Below are 20,613 nucleotides of genomic sequence, written 5' to 3' on the forward strand. Positions count from 1 at the left end.
CCACGGGAGCTACAGAGAGGCCCAATTAGATTTGAAGGACATAAACAAGTAGTAGGATTCCTTTTTTATAGTCTTCCGATGGAGAGTCACCAGACTACCAACAGGAAAACAATGGTCAAGCTTTATCAGCAGGCCAATCTGCGCAGAAATGAGCAACATGGGGTTGATCAGCAGCACTGCTCTGCTGCGGGTGCCACCGTCTATGAGTAATCACATGAGGAAGGGTTTTAAGCTGGTTAACAAGCTTACAAAGTCACAGTTTTGACCTTAAGTGCATCATAACCAGCAAATACCTCTTTGTCAGTACATACCTGCTGAAGCCCTGTGAATCTGATTGGGCCAAATGAACACTCAACTCAAATACGATTATCCTTCAATATTTAGAAAGAAATAAAAAAGCATGTTTTTAACGTCAAAGTTGTCAACGATGCCAGAGATATCCAACACAATGTGTTGATATTCAGTTAGCGCAGAGAAAGCATGATTAAATAAACTCACTCTGTATGCAAGGCATTTGTCTGGATTTCAGACAAAGGCAGTCTGCTCATTTCCTCAAATTTTCTGGCTGACATGACAAATATTGCTACAGATTTGATCAATAGGTAATTTATCTTAACATTAGCACTGTGAGTTGGTTGAAGGCTGATTAAAAAAAAGGGCATCTTGTAAAAAGTGGTCTTAAACAGGCATCGAACGGCCAGCATGATCTCATCCTTACTCATCATATATTGGCAGCCTTTCTTATGGTTATGGTTAACGCTCTACATTCAAAGCCCACCCACATTTGATTGGACAACAGTCAAATCCCTTTTATAACTGTACATTGTTAAAATATTGTGTTTCACTGGGGAAAGTGCCTTAAACCTGAATACTGTATTATGACTCCTCTGGTTGTAAAAAGAAGTCTGAACTCATGAAAGTCTGTGAGAAAGTGACCCTACTTCTCACTGGATTTATTATCTTAGTAAACATGACTTCATGGTCACAATGACCAGTTTCACGTCTTCAATGCAGCATGATGTTCATCTCAGGAATTATGATCCATTCAGAGTCAAATAGACCAGAAAGCAGCATGTGCTTTAGGCTACCTGTAACACTTATCTGTAAAGTTTACCTTGAATTAAAGAAGCAGCTTCACACCAGAATCCAGATCCAGTTAGATTGCTGCCTGTGTACCGCTCTGCTGCTTGTGTGTCAGATCCACCTGTCTACATCCATTTCTTAGAGAATGATTATATATATATATATATATATATATATATATATATATATTTTTTTTTTTTTTTCAACTCACTCCTGACAATATTTATGTATAAATATATATATATATATATATATATATATATATATATATATATATATATATATATATATATATATATATATATAATCACATTAATGGAATTCACCACGATTAACTTATTCCCAGCGTGTTTTACAGTTTCATCGTTTTCATTCTGATGGTCTCAAGGTTAAACTTAAATCAGACTAAAATTAAACCTACCTGGCCTCCTTTTCATCGCCTTTATTTCTTTGACCATTCCGCCATTAGAAGCCGAAAACAAGCTTCTTTAAAAAAAACAAAAAAAAAACAACAGATTCTACTATTAGTGAGTCTATATGCTACTATTCAGTTCTCTCCTCTGACCGGTGTTGGATGTGTCATTGCCAGAGGTTGGCTGTTATCCCTCAACACACGGTCCTACTGAGGCTGTTGTCATCAGCCATGCATGTCACTCCCGGCCTCCTCGCAGTGTGTAGGTGCTGATGGGATGGCAGCCTCACAGGCCCAGCTGCAGCACCAGATATGCCTCTTATCTATAACGCCCAATTATGGCAAAGAAACCAACACTGTTTATATGCTAAGCCTGCAGGGCCAAGGACTTGATGAGAAATGAGGAATGTCACACTCTGCCTCTCTTCCACGCTGACACACACTTGATGCTCTGACTGGATCTCGGCGATACACATCGCCGTGTGCCTATGTTGTTGCTGGTGTGTAATGGAGACGGGTCGCTGGGAAGCACGGCGGAGCATGATGAAACGAAATATATTCCATTAACGGTATGTAGATGAGGCCCTGGTTTCAGAGTCAGATAAGAATCAATTCTGTTCAGCCTTGAGGAATCCTGATAACGAATTTGGAGGCTAACCCGACAATCAGCAGTCAGCCACAGACAATAATGGCAATGTGAGATGGAGCGAGCATTCATCTTATTTACACTGTTGGCCTGGAGTCACGCAGTGATTACATTTCCAACATTTAATGATGACATCCGATGAAGGAGGCCACTATGCCAGGCTTGATAATTGATGGTGTAAATAGATTTTCATTGCCTCTCTGCACTTTGATTGTTGAAAAAGTTTATGACTCCAGTCCTATGGATGGAGCCAAATGCAGATACATTATTCAGATATGAACAGAGTATGCCTTCTGAATGGATACAAATGGCCTTAAAATTTCTCTGACTTTACATGGAGCACATTTGATATTTGGTATCTAAAAGTTTGTGAGTATCATACTTATTATGTCCCCAGACTTCCACTTCATTTGGTCTCGACTTCCTTCCATTGCATGCAAACCTCCATTTTCTTTCAACAAACAATATGGCACAATTATATATTAGCATATTTTTATAGCATTGTTTTATTTGATTCATTGAGGTACATCTTTTGAATATAATGTTATTTTGTACAGTCTGTGAATAGTTAAAACACTACAGTACACTAGTACTATTTTTTTGCCCAATGCCAAGTATGCCAAAGTCCTGATTTGTCTTTGTTGTTTTTTTTAATTTCTTAATATTTTAATGTTTCTGTTCACATATTTTATCATTCAGCTTAGTATTTTATTTCATTTTCTCTCCGCTGGCCAAACTACATAATGACACTGTTTCTGAATGATTACAGCAGCACCTATCTTCAGAGATTCATGGTTTATATCTGCACATATTGGCCAGCATATGCCCTGATACTGATATATCTACGGTAGTCGATTATCGACCGATAACACACGAACAAACAGATTTAAATGGCAATTGGACAAGGAAAGCGAAGCAGCAGATATTTCACAGCAACACACGGTTTGTATGAAATGATGGTGTTTGTCGTGCCAGCTCTCAGGCTTACTGTACAGTTTGCAAAAGGGCAACAATCCATTGTTTAGATGTGATTAAGAGGTCTAGTGCTACCAATTTCCAAATCAGAGTTGTTATCCTCCTGACATGCCTGCTGCTGTTATGAGTGGCAGAGATTTGTTTTCGCCTGTGAAGCCTTTCTAGATCAAGTTATTTTCCTCTTATTGAAGAGATCACGGAATCGCCCACCCCTTCCTCACCATCAGTATTTAGAACCCGGCTGCATCACTGTGGACTGGCATAAATCTGCTCCTGCTCTTAAATCATACATTAAAAATGGGGTCATCTTTGAATTCGAGACTCTATCATATAAAGGCCAAATCAGACAGGATTCTGACGGCTGCTCTATAATTTATAGCTGTTATGGGTTTCATGTATCATGTCAGGGGGATTTGGACAAATGGATGGTTGGGAACAAGCACAAAGACAGATGTATACTCGGAAGCAATGAGATTCAAATTGGCGCATGACAATGAAAGGATCCACAGCCTGCTTTGCTCAGGAATGAAGGCTGAGTGGAAGGAGCAGATGTTGTAACTCCATCTCTTTGAGATGATGAAAGTGCTAAGGTGTACACATAGGGAACATTGAATGAAAGAATTCTAATCCAAAAATAATACAAAGTGGTGTTAATAAATACTACACGTGTGCCTTTGTTTGCGTTGTAGCTATCTTAGTCACAGAAGTACAGTGAGCAGCGTGGGCTATAGTCATTGTGATTTTTTTTTTTTTCGAACCAGAACATAACAGCCCACTTGCTGGATGCTTTTATACAAAGTGCCTCACAGAATGACGGCTACATAAATTTTTTACTCATGCAGTCGCTGTGAGCAAAAAGCATTACACTGTGGATTAAGAGCTCTGTCCCACGTATGTACATGGTCCAATTCTTCTTTTAAGAAATTAATTAAAAGCTTCTATTTTTGTTTGTACGCAATCCATTTTTAGAAATAAATGCTGCTGTGTAAAATAAGCATTTTTCAATTGATAAATGTATGCATTTTAAATGTATGAGATTCTAGCAAACAAATCTCACCAGGTAATCTAACATAAATGATAAATTAGAGCTAGGGGGAGCAAATGAACAACCTCAAACAACCTGCAGGCCTTTTGAAATGAGATCAGCAGCTACATAAAAACAGAACCCTGCAGAACGTTTACAAAAATCTGTAAAAGCCAAACATCGTCAAGTTGCTGCAGTGCTGCCATGAGATTGCTTTAGAGTCTTTACATTGTGTTTAAGTGCTACAGACAGATGACAGTGGAACAGATTTCAGGCCTCTCATCACATAATATAATTTCCTTTGACCAGACAGAGGAAGTGGAAGGCAGGGGGATAAGTATAATGATGCAGCAGAAAACAAAGCTGGCAGGCGTTGTCCTGCTTCCAAGACTCACGCGGCGACAGAGACACCCTCCAGACTCGAGTCTCCAGCTCTGGAGGGTATCTGTGTTATTGTGTGACACAGGCCACTATGCCAGATGGCTTGTCCATGACGTGAACCCCACCCATACTTGTCAAAATGCCACCACGTTGGCTGGTGTCGGACATGCTAAATCCCTCTCGCTGTTGCAACCGTTCAGCTCCAATTACAAATCTTCAGGAGCACCCGAGGATTTGAGGCTGTCCAAATATGGTGATTACTCTGCAGTTCCTGAAGGGGTGGCACTGAGAACTGAGCTCTTCATTGGTATGCACTGTTTACTTACTGTCTGTGTGTCCATCTGCAGAATTGGAGAACAGATGCAGCTCAATTTTTCTACGCAGGCTACAATGGAAGCTTGGCTCACATAACAATTATCTGACATTACCCTGCGATTCATGGAATTTTAAATAGTCACACAGTAGGCAAGCTGACAGAACAATATGGATAAAGTTGACAACAGATAGTATAAAGGTTTGTTTTTACTATTTCCAGAGGACAACAATCATGTCTCTGCATCAGGGCCATAGACTGTATGTAAAAAGATGACGTAGCCATTGTGAAATCACCCTTTGGTTGTAAGGACTACGGTTTTGAATCCTCGAGTTCGGCATTTTGCCCGTCGCCATCTCAGATTTTGGCCATCGCCATCTTGGATTTTGTCTGTGTTAAAGTGAGAGTAGTAACTCATTGCATCGGTAGGGTGGTAGAGATGGTGGGAAGTTTATGGTAATTTGACTTTTTTGGTTCACTTTTCAGAACCAGAGGTTGATATCTGGTCAGGGCTTTATTTTGTGATAAAACCAATATGCCACTTATTAGTAACAGGGAAGTAGTGTGGATCAAAAGTTGGGAGCACCTACAAAGCAAGACAACCCCCAAAAGTTTTGTGTTGTGCTTGCCTCCTTGTTACTACTTGTAGCCTGAGATGATACCTACAGCCCAATCAGGTTGCACAGGTAGGACTGGACAGGGCCGTAGAAGAACATCAACACAGCCGCAGACTACTATCTGTTTGTTTGTGGAGGAGGAACAGGAGGAGCACTGCCAGAGCCCTACAACATGACCTCCAGCTGACTACATGTGTAAATGTTTCTCACCAAACTGTCAGATACAGACTCCATGAGGACCTGACATACTCGAGTGGGACCTGGTCTCACAGCCCAACACTGCAGCTCCATTGGCATTCACCAGAAACCACCATAGTTGGCAGGTCCACCATTGGTCCCCTGTTCTCTTCACAGATGAGAGCAGATTCACTCTGAGCACAAGCAAAATGTGTTGCAAGAGTCTGGAGACACTGTGGTGAATGTTATGCTGCCTGTAACATCACTCAGCAGGACCGGTTTGTGATGAGTCAGTGGTGGACTATAGAGGCATATCATTGGTCCCACAGACTTCCAAGTCATAGTCAACGATACAGTGACAGCTGTCAGGTACCAGTATGAAATGCTTATGGTGATTGGTAGACCTTATGCTGGTGCAGTGGACCCTGGGTTCCTCCTGTTGGAGTGGGCCCCTCCTGGTGCAGTGGGCCGTAGGTTCCTCCTGGTGCAGAGGGCCCTGGGTTCCTCCTGGTGCAGGACTAGTGTGGCCTCATGTGGTCAGAATGTGTAGGCAGTTCCTTGATGACAAAGGCATTGTGCCATTGACTGGCGCTGACGCCCCCCTGACCAAAATCCAATTGAGCACCTATGGGACGTTATGTATCGGTGCATCCAACGCCACCAAGTACCAGCACAGACTGTCCAGGAGCTCACTGCCCTGATCCAGGTCTGGGAGGAGATTCCCCAGGACTCAGGAGCCACCCAGACGAGAGTGCATACATATAAATGTGGCTGTGCCTGCCACCATGGACTACTAATATTAATACTACTGTTAATATTACTACTACTGCTAATATTACGACACTGTAAACCCGGATACTTAGAATCTACTTTAAAAAAATCAAGGTAACTCGTTGCCTTAACATTTTTAAGTGATGAAGTATTAGTTGAATAAGTGAAGTGGACTACGTTCAATGTACTTGGGCCCAGATTGGAATGGAATAGAACATTTACGTTGAATGTACTAATAACGGAGTTACAGTAACTGAAGTTTAAATAATCATTCCCTACCCATTTATTTAACTTAGCTTGTTAAGTAAGCATTACTCCATTATCAATTCAACTAAATTGTATATCCTAACTGGCCAAACTTAACTTTTTTAGTTTCTGAATCTCAAAATATGTCTTTCAATCAATAGCCGTGTAAAGTACATACATACAACTGCAATCCAATTTCTTTTATTGAACATGTCTTTTTTCAGCAACAAAAGAAACACAGCCATGGCCTAATAGGCTTCTAGTGTGTAGATTCCTCAGTGATGACAGGAAAAGAAAAATAAATATCTTCCTCTATACCTCCAATCATCACAATATTGTACTGCGCCTCTTCAAATTTGATTGACAAACTGGCAAGATAAAACTCAGCCCTGCCGAACACTGGCATCTTAACATTTACAAATAACAAATGTGTGTGAGAATGAAAGAAGAGAGAACGGGAGGGTGAAGAAAATAACGGAGAGCAGATACCTGTATGTAGAGCCCATACTCTCCCCTCCACCTCTACCTCCCTTTCCTTTCTCTACCCCACTCCTCCATCTAGGCAATTGTAAATGGGATCATTAACAAAAAATGTTTCTTTGGATAAAATAAAAAAGCATTTGAGAAAATCAGAATAAGGGTGAAAAATAAAACTGACAGTAGTCCCTCTGTCTTTGCCCTCTCTCATCACTTTACTTTACTTTTACCTCACATTTGACGACTTGGGAAGAGGAGATGCTGGATCTTACATTGCAAACTGATTCTTATGTGTTTGAAGTTTAGGTTTCAGATCTGTCTTACCTAAGTTCAGAAGTACCTGTTGAAAAAAAAACAATTACTTTGGGTAGTTGAGATGCAGTGCATAGGTAAGTCCGAAGACAATGTACATTGACTGGGGCAGGCTCTCAACATCCATCACAATGTTTCCATCCAAGATGATTCCTACTGAGGATGCATTGTGGTGAAGAGACTGCATCTGTGGAGTGATGTTTTCCTGTTCATGGCAGAGGATCCCCATTGGCACATCATTGTACGAACCTTCCTCATCATCAACGTCCTGAAAAAAGGAACAGGGCTTGTTCACGTCAACATGACAACATAGTGCTTCAAACACCCTCTATAGGTAACCAGCCCACATGTCTGCCCTATCCAGTGTCCATCCACTACCCAGTGCAGCGACCACTACAGAAAATCAGGACAGGTTCGAGAAGCATCCACAAATGATCTGGGGTGAACACAGGTCACAATTTTGGAATATGCCTCCTCCAGAATTGTTTTTGTTTGTTTTTGTGTTCCCTCCATTGTTTTGAGCAGTGTGTGTAATTATTGTTATGTAAACATTATTGTTCTTATTTAGTTAAGTTATTAAGTTTGATGTTAGTTTTGAGTTGGAAATAGGGGTGGCCGATTTTTCAGGCAGGATCACGATCCACGATCTTATCACAATTCGTTTTGATGTTGGTTTTTAAGACTATTTTGCAAGTTACTGAAGAGTACAACCAAACTAATTTCCCTATTTAAAAAATATAGCCCTACCAGGTAACAAAACTGAAAGAATAACAGACCAATTAGGCCAAAGTACCTTTTCAAACAGATTTTAATCAAATGTGCAAGTGCAATTAGGAACATTCAACAAGAATTTTGACATGGTTTAGACTTTTACTCAAGTACAATCAGACTTGCATAATTCCCAAAATGAACATTGGTTTCAAAAGGTAAACAACAACACTCAAGTAAAGTGCACTCTTGCTACATAACATTAAAACAAACATTGGTAGGAATTGTAACAGGTAGGTTATTACACAGGTAGCTTATCAGACACAGATCCTCAGCAAAACCAGTCTATTCACTTTATGTTTTTTGCAGTATGTAACATTCTCATAAGAGATAGAAGACAGTATGTAACATTCTCACAATAGAAACAGTGCATGTTCCAGGCCCTTAGGTGGCGCTGTTTCTGCTACAAAAATACACCAAAACCGGAGGAGAAGAGACACAGCGTGTGCCGTAAACCTTTTAGCTCAGCGTAGTGGCGGAGGTACGACGTAGTATCAGGGCCACTGTAGTTAAAAATTTTAAAAAAGTCGAGAGAGGTGTGCATTATTCAGCGAAAAATGTCCCAAATTTATAAAGTAGCAAATTTGCTTCTTTATTATTATAGTCATAATGAAAGTAAAAACGTTGACCAGATGTTTGCCGTTGCTATGACAACAAGTGAAACCTATGCTACCTCTTAGCCTAACCACCCGATCAATAAACACCCATAAGATGACAATTTGGCCTCATATAAATAAAACAATAACCATCAACAGCCGTCATCCTAAGGACGTTAACAAGATACTAAGGATCTCTCTGTAAAGGCAGATCGTGGAGACATTTGAGACATTTTAATCGTTCACGATCTAATATCGTTATATCGCACACCCCTAGTTGGAAAATCAGGAAAGTATTATCTAAGTTATAAAAGAGGGTCCTAACCAAATCCAGAGAAAAAAAGGAAAGTCCTCTCCACACTTAAAAAGTTTGTATAGTCCCTTAGAGTTTTGAATAATTGAACAGGCTTTTTTTTCTACATCAGCCAAGACCTCACTTTGATAACTACCACATTTCTCCTTCCCTGTTTGCAAATGTCATTTTCAACGTACCAAAGCGATGATGACCATAAATCAAAGTCATGAGTAATTTTAATGAGAGCAGAGGGGTATTTTAACTCGGACACATAGTTTTATTGGACCAGAAAAGCCTAACATGATGGAGTCAAGGGCCGACTCTAATTCACCATTAAGCACACAGACACAGTTGCTATCTGGCCTCTCTTCTGGGATTGTTTGTGCACTTGTGCACAAGGCACAAACATTGTTTGAAAGATAACCACTCCACAGTTAAAGTTTGGCTGCACAATTCTGTGATTAGCCAAATGGAGCCAATAGGGGCTCAGTTAAAATCTAGTGGCTCCATGTTGTATTTAAGGTCTCGGTAGAATTTAAATTACGTTTACATGTTTTTTTAATTAATTGAGAAACTGTAACTTTTGTAATATTACCACATGGTAAAAAAGTCCTATGGGATCTTTTCACTTGCTTTTAGTTCATACTGTATTTACTGTGGACCACATCTCAACATCCTGAGCCTCACCAGAAAAATCATTTCACATTTGATACATTTGTGAGTGTAGTGTGTATCTTTATGTCAGAAACATTGATATAAGTGAGTTGAAAGCTCCACACCGTTACATGATCTGCTATTAATCTAACACAACAGGGGTGAGAGTGTGTTAAAATGACATCTTGACCGGGGACTTGAGGACATTCGGGAATTATAAAATGTGATGTTAAAAATAGCAGTTGTTATTAATTATATATATATATTTAAAAAAACAGTTATTAATTGCATTTATGTTCAGAAAGGTGGAATGTCACTAAAAATGTGCTGAATTACTACTGGACTTGTACTTGAATATTTCCATTTAATGCTAGTTTATACTTCTACTCCACTTCATCTCAGATGTAAATATTGTACTTGCACTACATTTATTTATTATAGATTAAATTAATTATATAGATTAAATCAAATATAATCAACAAATAAATGATGATGTATAATTATAGATGAAACCAAATAAAATATAATTAACTAAGGAATAATTATGTATTATTATAGATTAAACAAAAGAAAATATAATCAACAAATAAATTATGTATAATTATAGATTAAACTAAATAAAATATAATTAACAAAGAATTTATGATAGATTATTATAGATTAAACTAAATAAAATATAGCCAACTAATAAATGATGATATTATAAATAAATAAAATAAAATATAATCAACTAATTATTGATCATATATGATTATAGATTAAACAGCAGTATAGAAAATGTTTAAAATGAGCTTCGACTTTACCAGCTGCAACATTAAATCGATCACACACATTAACACATTAATCCAACAATAACTAGAATACAATAATATATATATTTTACTAAGGAATACTTTTACTTTTGGTTATTGGTTCTATGTGCATTTTCATGATAGTACTTTTGTATGTTTGCTCAAGTACTATTATCACATTTACATAATACTACATGGGCTGGAGTTATTACGCTTTTTGTCGATTTTTGCGGTCTTTCATTTCAAATTATATTCAGGGCTTATATGACCTGACGATGCCACTCATCTTCACACCACTATATTTACATTTTCATTTCGGGCAATTAAACCAAAGTGACTTACAAGTACATTTGTCAGAAGAAAGTGCAACAGTATATCACTATCAGTACAGTCAGGATTTCACAAGAACAAGTTTCAAGCACGCCTAATTGCTAAGTCAACCCGTAGCTGTACACAACAGAGATGCAATGAAGTGCTACAAAGTGCAAAATATGACATTATATCAGTCAACTATGACAGTAAGAAAAAAAGCAGGGTTTTTAAATGCACTTCATTCATCAAGATAGCAACACTGGCAGGACAGAATCATGAAAATACCACCACCAGTTAAACGTGCCCCTGCTGGCTGAAGACGGTATTTGAACAATAGATAAAATGCAAATTGAAACCATGAGACAGCTTTTGCTGCTAGCTGCTATTTAAAGAATAGATCTTGATATGAGGTGTTGCCATAACGACGTAGCTTCCCAGCTCAGTAGCATGACTTGTGAATGATGGACCGTCATATTAGCAAATTTAATCACATGAACACTAAAAGGCAAATTCACTATCTAGCAATGTTAACGAAAGTTTAAAACAAATGATTTGTGATTCAGATGTGATGCTTTTTAGTGTGGGGAAAATCAGTCCAGGCATGTTTTCCATAATCCTGCTGACAAAAAGAAAAAAACAAACCCAACCGAGAACATGTCCTTGGTGGATGGAATTAGAACCGGCATCTCTTCCAGTGAGCGTGTCAGCTGACTGCAGCGTGCCTCTCCTCTGGACGTGGAACTGCAGCAACTCTTCGTGTGACTTTGCTTCTTACCATACTGTTACTATCACTGCTTGATGATGTTGTAATCATTTATTTATTCTGTACACACAACATACAAAAGCTACTGTCCATCCTGGGAGAGTGGTCCGTCCTGAGATTTCTTCCATTTTCCTTTTAAAATCGTTTTCTAAGAGGGTTTTTCTTGAGTCCATGGAGCATCCTGGGACAGAGGATGTTGTATGTTGGACAGACTGTTGTGACTTATTTTCTGTTTCCAAATAATAATCACGGTCTTTCGGGATTGTGGCTTTCTCACTCGCTCACTCCTTCGGTTACAAAACAAAAGCCGAGATCGTCCGTCTGCTTTTTGTTTTTTATTTCACAGTAAGCTAAAAAAAAAAACATTGATAATCTGCGTTAACTTTTTCTGGCAAAATATAACCCAAGAAGCTGTCACTGAGCGGTCAAAAAACGGTACATGTGCTTCCCGTTCCATCGATTACACCTGTGGCTGAGGCTCGCTCCCTAAATACCCACAGGTGCACTGATTCCCAAACTACAGCTTCCCCAGCAAATATCAGCCAAATACGTCAACTAGATAAACAGATGAAACAGATAAGCAACTAAAATGAACAGGCATAAATTATCCTACATATTAAACAATTCATGAACCTCATATGAAACAAAAATTGGAGACCTCATGGGCAATTCTGGGTTTGGGAATATACTATGTTTTTGAAAATGTCTTCTTCAGTTCTAGAAGTAGTATTATACATTTAAAAGATAAATCAAAAAAGTACCAGTACACAAAAAACACAACTTTGTTACAATAATGAGTTATTACGTTCTCCTTGGTACCTTGGTGATATAGGATTGTATTGGAGATTGCGATAAAAACACTCACAATAGGTTGACCGTGGTGAATTTACATTATCGTTATAATTGTGAATTGTGAATTGATCAGGAATTACTTGAAAGAGCTGTAGTTAAGTAGTTAAGCTTAAGTTAAAAATGGAGCCTGATTTTAGAAATGCAGGAATTATCATTTGACAAAGAACAGACGTCATATCACATTGTTTCCTTGTTATTCTATGAAAAACCATGTCTGTGATACCATAAAACTATTGTTTGTAACCAGAATGTCAGGTAAAGTCATTCCAGTATGTTTTCATGACATTTTGCATTTTAAGCACATTTTTATTATTAGGATAATATCGTGACAGGAAATGTTCATATCATCTCATGCCTATCTTCAGTCCTGCTCACAGAGTGCACTATGAACTAACTCTATGGTAGCGTTGGCCTTCGCACCGTCTCTTGGCTGTCCTGCTCATGTCTGTGTCGGCGGGGTCCGGTGGGTGTTTTGCAATGTTTTCATTGACAGACGGTGTAATGATGCACCATGGATGAGCCCGCTGGGTCTCGGAGCTGCCATACTCCAGTCTCCTCACATTGCTGCAGAATGTCAATCAGTCAGCCCTCTGCTTGCCCTCTCTTCTCACCTGGATCGCCCTATGGATGCACGTCTTCCCCGTGTACATCGGTATGATTATCTCTCTGTGGTGTCATTTTCTTGGCAGGTTTGGCAAAGCCTATGGGGCTGGTGGAGGGACCCGGAGGCCTTGGCCAGGGGGGAGCTGCTGCCACTCTGGGAGAGGACAGTCGTGATGCCGAGGGGAAATACGAGGAGTACGGCTACAACGCTCAGCTCAGTGACCGTATCTCCCTAGACAGGAGCATCCCCGACTACAGGCCCAAAAAGTATGTCCACCTTCTGTTTCTTTTCATTTCCTGTCATGTACATTCTTCTCCCAACTACAGCTTCACACCTGTTTCCCCCTTTTGGGGTCGTGTAATGTCAGACACGCTTGGAACTGGTTTGCCACTCTAATCCCTGCTGCAGCTGATTCCCAGGTGAAAAATAAATACACTTTGTGTATTTCAAATGTTTGTGAACTATCTGGAAATATATTGAAAGTATAGTAACATCATACATGTAAGTATATCTTAATCATGGCACTTTAAACAAACTTTAAAATATTTGTACTATAATACATACTTAATAATATCTATATATATTTTAAAAAATTTTTTTATTATTGACTATTGTACTAATCAAGCATGTAATGTCTATTAGCACATACATGGCCATGTACTTAAGTATAATTACTTAAATAGAGTTCAAATTGCACTTTTCTATGATTTAAATTCAACTCAATTATGCATAGTTCAAAATTGGTTAATTTATTATTAGTGTGTCTGTGTTATGATGCTCTATCCATTAAATATGTAATTTTCAAGGATTTGTCTAAATCACGCTGCTCTCTCTGTCCCTCATTTTTCCTTCAGCACAATGCATGATGGTATATAATGCTCAGTTAGTGACCATTGGTTGTACATTACTTTTCAAGATGAATTGTGGGATACTTTGAGTCCACTATATAGGTTATAACTATCATTTAACATTCAGATAGAACTACAACATGGAGAGCTCCCTACATATGAGTAGGGAGTCATTTCGGACACAGGCCGTCCTTACTTCCTGATACTTTTCATCTTCTTCATCCATCTCGTTTCATAACTGCACTTCCTCCTTCCTTCGCTCTTCTGTCAGTGCAGTAGAGTTAGTTTAGCCTCTGCTATGGGGAGTCACACAATAGAAAAATGATTGAAGACACGACTAATCCCTACATGAAAGTACACAGGGAAGATAATGGGGATGGTTGAAGAGCAAGTTATAATGTTGCAATAAAAGGAATCATGTATTACTTCATTTTGTTTTTTTCATGAAAGAGACCCAGTGGACACCCGGCAAGGAGCCTTAATGGTTCTTTTAAAATGCATGTTCTATTTAGAGAGTGAACTACAGCTGATACAGTGACGGCTTCAGGAGATGGATTGGAGAGAGAGAGAGAGAGAGAGAGAGAGAGAGTGTGTGCCGGGGGGGGGGGGGTTGTAATCAGGGCTGCCAGTGGTGTTCATATCACACAGTGTCAAAGAACAATGGCGACAGGCAGACACACTGCACACTGGGAGGAAATCTGATGGCCAAGAGAGGTTTCGGAGGGCTTTAGCTGGGATAACAATTCATTTCATCCGCGCTGCTTTGTTCCAAGCTCTTTTCTCGCACAGAAAAATTAGACGAGAGTGGAACGGGGAGGAGGAGGGCGGGTAAAAAGAAGCTTGCTAATTAATAGTTAGCTGAAAGTGAATCTGGAATGGAGGGGATTTAGGAAATTCCTTTTATTAATAAAAAGAAAATGGGCCTAAGACAAAAAGGAAGTTTAAAATGGGGGCTGACTGTGTGTTGGTGGGTTTAGTGCTGGTTTCAGGGGGCTTGTCATCACAGTACACTTCTTGATCTGTCTCTTTTCAACAATATTTTTTTTCCTCGCACACAAAAACAAAAGATGTTGCTGTCGAACAAGGTAAAGCCTCAGTCATGACAGTTATGATAAAGACTTGGTGCGTTTGTTGAGAAGCTCAATGCAAATCAATACACTGTGTACACACACAGTTTTCAACATCACTGAAGCCATTCTTTAAAGAGAAACATCAAAGCACTGTGAGTAAAAGGAAAATGGATTCATGTCTGGCCAGAACAGCAGTTACTGCCAGCATTGTTGTGGCACCAGTGAGGATTTTTAGGGCGTTTGGTGCCGTTGAAAGCACTTTTCCACCTCATACAGTATGATTCATACTGTATGAACGACTGTTTCTGATTTTGTAATTGTGTCCTCTAAGCAAAAGGTGACTGCAGCACTGCAGGGATAAGGTTAAATGCAGGAACCAGTCACCTCTTGTCTAATGGGCTTTTAATTGAACAGGAGTCATTAAGCAGAGGACTTTGATGACTACAAGGAAGCAAAGTCCACCGCTATGTTCCATAGTCTCTCTCTTTTCAAAGCTGCCTGTCTGCAGCAAAACAACTTCACAATAATTAGTCACATTTGTCTCTACACAAATCGGTAATCCCCTTTCACTGCTCGCCAGCCTGTTTTGATATCTTCTGCCCTTCACTTCTGCATGTGACATTCTTAACTGAGATACCAAGAGACTTAAAGGGGCCCTATTATGAAAAATCGACTTTTCCATGTTTTTCAACCCTAAAATGGGTCCCTGGGGTGTCAATAAGTCCCCACAGTATCAGAAAAGACCACCATCTCCCTTTTTCACTTTCTCAGTTTGAAAGAAATCCTCCCGATAAACGAACGGTTTGCAGAATGTCCACTAAATGACGTCAGCACCAAATTTTGCTGTGCCTTATATGGGTCATCTCGGCTCATTAGAATCGCTCCACCTGTGTGGTCCCGCCCACATAATCCCCATACCTGTTGGCTGTCAGTGTGATGTACAAACCAGTGGACCAAAATGCCAAAATCAACGGAAAGCGAGTTGGCAGTCCAATTGCTGATATTTACTGGCATCGTCGGAGCATCTACGATGGAAATGTGCGCACACGCGTCCGTAAAGAGTGTTTGTGTGTGCGACGCAATTCACCGACAGGAGCTTTGACAACATGGGTCGCTACAGCTCAGGATATGCCTCTAACCTGAGGCTAAAGTTTGGATCAGTACCGACAGTCCGAGAGCCAACCACAGACACTGAAGCGGTAAGTTACTAAATATTATGTAATATGCTGTGTTACAGTTTACCGTTGCTTTCTTAGCATTGGTGTGTTAGCATTGGCGTGTTGCGCTAAAGTTAGCATTGGCGTGTTGCGTTAAAAGCTTCCATTGTATTGATATTGAGGACCGTTAACGATACGTAGTACTGCGGGGGCCCAAACCTGTAAAATAACGCTAGACATCAGTTTGCTTGGGAACATTTTGTAGCTCGAATGCGGCAGCAAGAGCAGCTGATCTGTGTTTGTTTACACACCGATGCAAAGACGACGTCACCAAACGTTTGTTTTTGCACCGCTAACGAAGGGATTTTACGAGCTATTGGTGCGTCACAACATCAGTTATAGTGAAATAGTAACGTGTTCCACATTTCAGATGTGGTGGTAAACTCTGACTGTCTGTCTGACTGTCTGTCTGCTTACAGAGCAGCAGCTAACATCAGCGTCCCACACCGACCCACCACAGCTACTGTTGGCAGTCAGCTGTCTAGGAGGACAGGTAAAGGTGTGTAGCCTGACATGTAGCCTACTTGAGATCAGGTTTAACAGCAACTACTAGTAGTTGTGCAGATGTGTATTTCTATTATGTGATATCATGGGTTTCATTCCTCCATACAACTCTGTTACAGCTACTGTGTCCTGCAAGGACTTTGGTGGCAGCCATGGTTCCAGACCCGTTTCACAACCACTCCAATAAGGAGACCATCACAGAGAGCTCGCCTGGACCCGGTAGAGGAGGAGGATACTTCGGAGGGCAGCTCTTCCTTGACTTCAGAAGAGCTTGATATGATCCTGCAGAGTCGGCCACAAACAGTTTGCGTTTGTGTTCTGATATAACTGTGAATTTCAACTGCTGATTAATTTGACAATAAAGTCTTTACAGTAATTGTAAAATGTGTCATGGTTAATATTACTGAAGTAATGGTCAGGAAGACTGCATAATATGTTGCATAGAGGGATTTATTTTTATAAAACACAATTGATAAACAAACAACAGACTGCTGTATTCCTCTTACGTGTAAAGCACCATAACCAGCTGTATATTTCATGCGTTTTGGAGAGAGAACATTCAGACAGACAGTTCCAACCAGGATGTCCCACCATGCATGCCTCTTCCTCCTCCAGCTGCTGCATCCGTCTTCTTACCTAGTGTGAATCATGATAATCGTCATGTTATGTGAATAATAATCTCAACAGACAACTTGGTGTAACAAAGTAACATTACCTGTGGTGTCTCCATGCAGCAGACATGTTCGGTGTCTGAAGGCCCACTTAGTCACCTAGATGAATATAGTACAGAATTTGAGCATTTCAACAACAAATCTTGTTAATATGGTAACCTGACTGACTTTGCTGACAAGCTGAGGTGTAAACCTCATGTTTGAATTTTGTAACAGTAAGTTTAGCACATAATGTTGAGATGGAGCACAATCACGTTTATAAAACACAGCACACAGCCTATAATTCACAATTCAGCACATAATTCTGGAGGACGACATGATACTGACCAAATCCTGTTGCTTGTATATCTTTATGTGTAGAGGATCAAGTTTTTAATCCCGTTAATGTGATGTAAACAAACTGCCCGCATACAGGACGCTGTTTTCATTGGGTTTTCATCCGTTTAAATATGATGTTCCCCATTTCGAAAACATGCAACAATGAACTGTCAACAACACGGCACTACTAACGATATTAATTGTTGCCGAAAATAGCTCACAGATACGTTACTTATAGAGCGAAGAACGCAGCATTAGCGTCATTGTGGCTAGCGCTAGCTACGCTAACACATCGAGTTACCGTCCAAAACGTTACACAGACATGTTAACTAACCATCCAGGTTCGTCCTGCTGCATCCGCGGCGTCGGAACTTCTACAGGAGCCGGTCCTGGTTCTGGGTCGGAGTCCGGTTCGAAGCGGTACGGCTGGACCGCTGTTAGTTTGCAGCGTAGAACCATAACCATGGCAACAAGCTGGACGCGGACAGCATGGGGCGGAGAGACACAACCACTTCCTCAGTAGGAGCGGGGTCAGGGGTCATCTCATTAGCATAAGGCTACACCCCGACAGAATCACCCGTTTGAAAAAGTGGGGTAAAAAAGCTGAAAATGAGGAGTGTGATCCACTCCGAAATACATGTTCCGAATGTTTTTTCCAGTTGAGGAATTCAAAGACCAGGTTTGGAGACATCAATAACTTATATTAACTTGTGGAAAAATAGCATAATAGGGCCCCTTTAAGTTGGCTCTATATTATGGTGACTCTTCGCCTGCCATTCACTGTCCTTGGGAGGTATGATAGCTGGTGCCCAAAAAACACATGAGGATGTTAAATGTAACATCTCATGAATAGAAAAATGCAAACTGGGTTTTCATCCTCCAGTCAATCCCCTCCTGAAAGGGGATTCATATTCAATTATGCCTAATCACATCTGTATATCTATTATCATCATTTTGTAGACAAAGTTAAAAACCAAACCGCATTGAATCCCATTGACCCTTTCTTAAGTGTTTTGGTATAAGATGAATTTTGACATTATGACTTTCATTACTCCTAAAATGGAACTGCACTGTGAGCTCAACTCCTCCCACCCCCCAAACAGTACCTTTGCTTGTAAATATCTGTCAGGCAGCAACTTCCAGATAAATTCTGAGGTGCATTAAACTTGCATTCTCTCTGCTGGCCAACAGAGGCCAACTCTTCTTGTTGTAAAAAGAAGTCTGATTACATGAAAGTCTATAAGAACATCCTACTTCTCTCTTGATGTATTATTATCTCAGTAAACATTGTAAAGTTGATGGTCTCAATCTCTAGTTTCAAGTCTTCTTCAATCCAGCATGATGTTCATTTAGTACATTATGGTCCATTTTGAGTCACATAGACCATAAAAAAAACAGTACTGTAGGGTGGGGCCACCCTGTGATTGACAGATCGCTACCACAATGTTGCCCCTCGTCACTACTACTTCATTACTGTTTGATGTATTTACTTGATGTACTGTTGTTGTTTATGAATGTCTTGTTATGTGTCCTTGAGTGCTTTGAAAGGCGCTGTGAGGGAAATTTTCTATTTAATCATGTATTTCTGTGGGCAAATGGCTGTCTGTCCTCAATGCGTATTGCAGGACCATTTGTCACCAGGGGCGTCGCCATACAAGCCCATTGATGCAGGATAAGACAATGACCCTTTGATCAAACACAACATCTGGGGACACCTGGAACGGGGGCTGCAGGATGTCAGACCTATATGTAAATTCAACTGCATTATAAGTGCCAACAGAAACAGTGACTCTTCAGTCATTCCTGTGTCGCACTGGGGATTGCTCATGCTGCAGCATTAAAAGATCTTCAGATTCGGATATTATGTCTACTGGTATTTCATTGCCAAACTCTCACCTGCACTAGACTAAACTGGTATTTCAGTTGCAACGACAGCGCCTTTAAATAAAATGCATTAATATTATTATAACTCCTACCATGGTAAAAATGCAGTTAGCTGCTAAGAACACTTAAACACAGGGCTGTAAACTTGACCTTGAATTATGAAGACAAGTTTGTTAACACCTTCACACCAGAATAGATCCACATCCGGTAAGGTTGCTGCTCTGTCGCTTGTGTTCATCAGATCCACCCATTGCTCCTTACACTCCAAATATGTCACTTTGTCAAAGATATGTATTTATATTTCGTTAAAACGGTTAAACCCCAAACCATATTGAATCCCAAGGACCCTTGATCTTGAGTTGTCTGTCTGGGTGGGTGATAACCAGCGAGGGAGGATGACGAAACCGGCTTTCCTCATCTCTCAAGCGTCTGATACTGCAGAATGGGATCGTAAGGTCTCTATGGTGCTGAAGCTCCAGCTGCAAATTGTTGTTCTTTCCAGCACTTAAGTTTATCTCCTGGATGGGGGGTTTGCTGAAATGACAAGGCAAACGATTATCTTTCTGAGAGGAGTGCTCACGGTTTGGAAAGTTGCCTTGGTGTTGCTTGCACAGTGCAGGTTACGGGAGGTTAATGTGAAATTTCACAGCAAATAAGAGCAGCCGGCGGGGAAAAAGTCAGAGGCACCACTGCTACACCAGGCTGCTGGAGGAGGAGAAGGGGGAGGTGTGATCGGAATACATCTTAATCTGGCGCTCTGTTTCTGTCAAAGCTTGTTCCGGGTCAAATTATGAGCGCTGGCCAGTGTGAGCTCAGTCCCATTACAATCAGATGAGTCGATCGCTCATCCTGTTACGGCTTTACAAGGCTTCCCCACTACTGCAGACAGGTACAAATTTAAGGCTGAGCGATGCCCTAAATTGGATCCAGTAACTAGGGCAATGGAACTACAATATCACTTTACGATCTCGACACTGAAATCCAGTCTCACTCCACATCTCAACTAGAAGTGATGGGGCTGCTGTGCCCCCA

At 40.3% G+C, this 20,613-nt stretch overlaps 1 protein-coding gene and 1 long non-coding RNA gene across 2 annotated transcripts in view; both read left to right on the plus strand.

Moving 5' to 3' along the window:
• Positions 1 to 20,613, plus strand: part of galnt9 (polypeptide N-acetylgalactosaminyltransferase 9) — a 183,699-nt gene that overhangs the window by 5,715 nt on the left and 157,371 nt on the right. The window contains exon 2 of the mRNA XM_084024144.1: positions 13,155 to 13,335. Coding sequence (XP_083880270.1) covers positions 13,155 to 13,335 — 181 coding nt within the window. The remainder of the gene's footprint in view (positions 1 to 13,154; positions 13,336 to 20,613) is intronic.
• On the plus strand, positions 16,002 to 16,996 carry LOC311022690. The gene is made up of 3 exons (XR_014598138.1): positions 16,002 to 16,186; positions 16,624 to 16,703; positions 16,828 to 16,996. It is a non-coding gene; the product is annotated as an uncharacterized lncRNA (long non-coding RNA).

The sequence above is a fragment of the Eutrigla gurnardus genome (assembly GCF_963514095.1).
Source record: "Eutrigla gurnardus genome assembly, chromosome: 13".
NCBI lineage: Eukaryota > Metazoa > Chordata > Actinopteri > Perciformes > Triglidae > Eutrigla > Eutrigla gurnardus.